The sequence below is a fragment of the Pelobates fuscus genome, chromosome 4 (assembly GCF_036172605.1).
Source record: "Pelobates fuscus isolate aPelFus1 chromosome 4, aPelFus1.pri, whole genome shotgun sequence".
Taxonomy (NCBI): domain Eukaryota; kingdom Metazoa; phylum Chordata; class Amphibia; order Anura; family Pelobatidae; genus Pelobates; species Pelobates fuscus.
This window is the reverse complement of record NC_086320.1, coordinates 11077684-11082862: the sequence shown is the minus strand read 5'-3', so window position 1 is coordinate 11082862 and position 5179 is coordinate 11077684. Positions and strand designations below refer to the sequence as shown.

Here is a 5179-nt window from a genome sequence, read left to right as displayed (position 1 = left end):
AGCGGTTTCTTCCTCAAGCTGAAAGAAGCTCTGTAATATTCACATAACACATAGTTCTAGGAGTCAACTGAACTTTATTTGACCACACACGGCTTTTATGCATGGACTACTGCACATTGTTTGTGTGAAATGCTGTTTTTTTTCTTTAAATACAGGAATGTATAAGTGTGTAATGTTGGCGTGTCGATGCAGGGGTCTGTTTGTGTGTAGTGCATGTAGATATATTCATATCTATACACACAGATGCACAAAGACACACAATAAGACGTTTGAGGTTATTCAATAAAATGGTGGAAATTAAAAAAGTGAATTTATCAAGGTACAGTTAGAATGAAATTATACATTTGAAAATGTATATAGTCTAATTAGGTGTATTTTTTATATCAAAATACATTACAGAGATAAGTCCCAGTAATGAAATTACCACATTTATTGGGCACATGGTAATTATTTTCTAAAATTAATTTTTCACCATTGGTGGACCGCCTGACAATCCAGGCAGTTCTGGAGCCTGCTATTCTGGCCATCTGATTTCTTTGTCACTGCGATCACATGGCCCAGGAGTGCCGGACAGGCAGTCCCCCTGAAGTGGATCACCAGACAACATAAGTTCCCGTTGGCTCATTCGGTCAGAAGCATTACAGCGTTCTCTGCCTCAATGGCTTTTAAGCCTCTTGAATACAGGATGTCATAGAACACAGTAACAGTGTTAAGGGTTTAATAGCTGACAGATTGGGTAGTTAGGCAGGTCCTTACTGTCAATTTAGACCTAGGGAAAAAAAATAAAGCCACTCAGTCCTAGAAGCTCTTAATCCTTACAAGGACTTTCCCTGTTGCATCCCCTGAAAGCTGGAACAGCAGACACAGGGGGTTAGGTCTTCCTTCCCTCCAGTAACCAGACGACACACAGTTCTGGAGGTTAAAAACACTGACACTATTTGGAACACACAGCTTTCATGCACAGACCCCCGCAAAGGATCTCCATTCAGTACAACACAATCCCAGGAAGGCTGGGGTTGGGTTACAGAGCCATCTACCGGTCTGGGAGATACCAACAATACACAGGGACAGGGGGGGTGAGGGGAGTAAATATTGAGGCTCAGCACCCCGGGAAGAGGTTGGAACATACAGCGCTAGGTAACCCCATGACCCAAATAGCAGGGTTATAGGGTGGATAGTCAGAGATATCAGCACTCTCAAGTCTGGGGCTCGAGGCTCTGTACATCCCTGAAATTAGTGCCATGGAGTTGCTTGGTTTAGTCTGGTGAATTCAAACTTCACGCCTAAACCAAGCAGCAGTCAATCTGCTTAAAAGGCGCTATCCAAATCACGCCAATCAGCGTTTGGGGAGGAGAGGAGTTTCGCCACCCAATCAGGAGAAAGGGTTCGAAAACCCTGTGTGAACAGGCGCTCCTGTGATTGGTCACCTGTGCCCCGCAGCAACCAGTCAGCGCTTACCAATGCTGACCAACCAGGAGAACGGCGCTAACCCAGTTTGAATGGGTGCTCCTTCTCCCATTGTTCGGCCCGGACTTCCACGCAGCCAGTGGGACTCTGTGGCTGTGAGACCAACTCACAGCTCTAGAGATTCTCTGCTGGCGCGTGTCAGGTTAGAGGGGGGTCTGAAAAAAGTGACTATAGCTCTTTTGGGAGCTGGTAGGACTGTCCCTGACATGGGGACCAGAGACAGTGTGCGTATGCCGGTACATGATATGACTGCTGCCCTGGTTGGCATTCGGTTATACAGACCAGCAGACCCTTAATGGAGGCCTCAAGTATGCTTCCACAGCTTGTTGTGAACTATTCAGAACTCCACCATAGATAGCAAAAGATTTATAAGAAATTTAAAGCATTAAAACCATTTCACACAAACCACTGAAATTGTGACCCATGTTAAACAGGTCACGGTCTATTAAAAAAAAAAAAAAAAAAAAAAAAACCTAGAACACAAGATCAACTTTTTCTACAAATCTCATCTGGCATGCAGCTATGAGGAATAGGTCAACACCCCACAAGCAGTAGAAAAGGCTCAAGACACAAGAACTAAGGATGGAGAATGGCTTCCCCTCCATTATCTTTGATTATTGCAAGGAAAAGGATGTCCATCTAAAGAAGGCAATTCAGAAAACCTCGGCATCTACTGCGGAAAATAAACGTAAATAAAGTATAGTAGTATTTATGAAGGACCAGGCAGTGTCCTACAGCTTCATTCAGATTACAGACCCAGTCGCTGTCAGGAGAGAACGTTGGGTATTATTGCCTAAAACACACAGTTTCCATCACTATTCTCTAGACCCCAGTTTAGTAAATAACCAGCATCAAGGATACACAGTATTTCACAGGAAGATATCAGACACCCTGACTTAAGAAATGACAAAAAGTTGTGGATTTTATGACTTTATTGATTCATTAGACAATGTTATCGCACACAGATCCACGATTAGCAGGAACCCCATAAACCTCAACCTCGCACAGAGTCAGATGCTGCCTGCGGTTAGTGAGTATAATGGTGACATACTGTCCCTCTCTTCCGTCACAGCAAATTTTCACTGAGGGAATGTCACTAGCAGGTATTTTGCCGCATCTGTGGGAGACAAAGAAGAATTTCAAACAGAAATGGCTTCTGGTGGAACATATTGTATAAACAAAGCTTGTAGTCAAATCTTTGTCCTCTAAGATTAGATTAAAATGCCAACACAGGCAAAAATGCAGAGTTATTAAATCCAAATGGTAGAAAGATCCAGTTTTTAAGTAAAGCAGAGTTGCAGAATATGCCAAGATAAACTTTAGTTTTCCCATTTGGATTTCAGTTAATAACCCCGACATGCAAGGATTACAAGACTACAAATTCAGAGGGTTTTGAGAAAGAAATCTCACAGAATCGCACCCTATGGTGTCAGATCAGTGGAGGATCTAAGAGATTATACACATTGACCCCCAGTTTTGTATTCCACCCCAGGACCAAGAGAACCTTACGACGACAGGAAGCAGGATTGGAACATTTACTAAAAAGTGAAAATAGCGAGCAATGTAAAGTAAACGCAAAGTAACTTCCAAATTTAGGACTGAAGTAGCCGAGCATGAAGCATAACGAGCAGATTTAGAGAATTCCCAGTTTTGGATTAAAGTTTGAATTTACATTTCAATTCAGTTTAGTGAATAACCCGGACAGAATGAGGAAGAAGTGGAGTAGATACAATCTCACCATTTAGTAGATTGTTCAGCTTATCGATATAAGTACCTTCCACCAGTGATAGGACAACGTTACCAGTTATTCTATTTCAGCCTAGAATTTACTGAACCCACATGACTTCTCCACAATTCCCAGATGTGGTAAATTCTGCCCAAACTACTCACAAAATGTTTTTTTTGTAGTCGTCAGAGTCTCCTACATAGATCTCTGCTCCATATAGCCGCTCTCTGCAGCAGTCTTTCCGGTTAAGCACAATAACAGCGCTGATTTTATAGCTTTCTGTCAGGTTGAGCCTCCACCAGGGCGAATAGTCCAGATCTGTGTGCGTGCAGGATCTAGATTCGTAATTTGCGTCCATATTCCCGTCCACAGCAAGTCGGGGTCTCCCACCTGAAAATACCGAGCTCTGGCAGACTGGATGATTTAGTGCCACATTCCGCTCTGAAAACCATAAATATGAAATAAGGGGATTTTATTCTAAAAGCGACAGGAAGTGAAACATCCACAGATTGTGTAGTTAGAACATTGCATAACCAAGTCTATAATTATGGTGAATGTATGACCAGCTAGCCATAGGATAAGGCCCTCCGCAGCAAACCTGCCCCACGCATTAGTGGGCAATAAAGGAAGTCCATTCATTGCAAATACAAGGCCTGTAAATGAGGAATGTGAGCGAAAGATATTATAGTCCCATTCACCCAGAGATCCTTACATCAACCCAGCGATACGAGAACAGATCAGTTTACCATTTAGCAGTGGAACACATGCAAGTGCAAATTCATAGGAGCAGAATACAGAGAGAAGCAGGATCCAGGGCATCCTCCAGGGGGCAGTAGCAGCTGTAATCAGGAACAGAAAGAAAGACAGTTATTCTCCAAGCATCCATACTGCCTGCCGTGATAACCTAGTACAGGGGCTGGCAAACGTCCACACTACATTCTCCACAATGCAGAGACCCAGTGGAGATGTTCTCCATAACAGCTGGAGTGCACCTTCCCCCAGCATAGTGCAGACCTCCCATATGGAGGGAGGGTAGCTTTAATGTTAGGGGGTGTGGCCAGTCCTGTGAAATACTAATAACCATTTATACAACTAAAATGTAATTTATAACAAGAACAATGTATCTTACACACGAACAATATGGAGCTCATAGGAAAGAGGGACTGTCCCTCCTAAATAGGAGCACTTGGGAGGTATGTGATAGGGTCTCAGCCACCAAATGTTGGAATATACAGACACTGTAGACCCCTAAAGCACGCGCAGTGCATGCCCGCTTTAATTTTATAGAGAATGTAGAGGTCAATAGGAACTAAAGACTGTAGCTTTTTATATATAGCCCCACTGGGGGAATACACGTTTTCCTTGGAGTAAATATGTAAGATTTAGGATTTGTGTTCTTTAAGCCTCCCTATTACCATAACCACTTCTAACATCATTAACCCTCCTGCATGTGTTCACTATACTCACAGATTCACACAATACAAACAGGAATACACACTTACATACACTGATACATATACAGCAGTCTAATCTGAACACAAGTTAAACCCAGCCCTGGCTTAGGCCACACATAACATCAACTAGCTAGACATACAATGAATTACACACAATACTCACAGCCAAACTGACTGAAACTATTCTCCATTGTCATCAAAGGAATCTGAGTAAAGGAAGCGGATCAGTCTCCTTTTATTAGCCAAAGCTGCCAACAAACTCTGGCTGTGGACTACGCTGAGACCCCCCAACAATGCTGGTGGTGTGGCTTATTCACTAAATTGTGAATTGAAATCTGAGTGACAAACTAGTATGAATTAGTTAAATTGGAAATGAGCAGAATTGGAGAACATTTCCAATCCAGCTATTATGAAATGCATTTTAAAGTTCAATTATTACTGGCTTATTAATCAATACAGGAGATCAGACGCCCCCTATAGACTGGGTGGGATATTACTGGGTGGGAAGCACAATCCAGGTAGGGGAGGGGGT

The 5179-nt window shown here is 42.8% G+C and overlaps 1 protein-coding gene across 1 annotated transcript; it reads right to left on the bottom strand.

Annotated features, from left to right (window-relative positions):
- Positions 1 to 2381: 2381 nt before the first annotated feature.
- Positions 2382 to 4843, bottom strand: LOC134607685 (fucolectin-1-like). The gene is made up of 4 exons (XM_063450228.1): positions 4811 to 4843; positions 3940 to 4032; positions 3358 to 3634; positions 2382 to 2584 (listed from the first exon to the last, which is right to left on the bottom strand). Exons 1-4 carry the CDS (start codon positions 4836 to 4838, stop codon positions 2410 to 2412), a joined length of 573 nt encoding a protein of 190 aa, XP_063306298.1. The 5' UTR covers positions 4839 to 4843; the 3' UTR covers positions 2382 to 2409.
- Positions 4844 to 5179: the final 336 nt, after the last annotated feature.

Bases quoted from the DNA above. Each gene is read 5' to 3' on its own strand.
- LOC134607685 (XM_063450228.1), bottom strand. From the start codon at position 4,838: ATGGAGAATAGTTTCAGTCAGTTTGGCT. The intron at 4,033-4,810 runs GTGAGTATTGTG...TCCTGATTACAG, and splicing joins TAGTTTCAGTCAGTTTGGCT to CTGCTACTGCCCCCTGGAGG. The intron at 3,635-3,939 runs GTAAACTGATCT...TATGGTTTTCAG, and splicing joins ATGTGTTCCACTGCTAAATG to AGCGGAATGTGGCACTAAAT.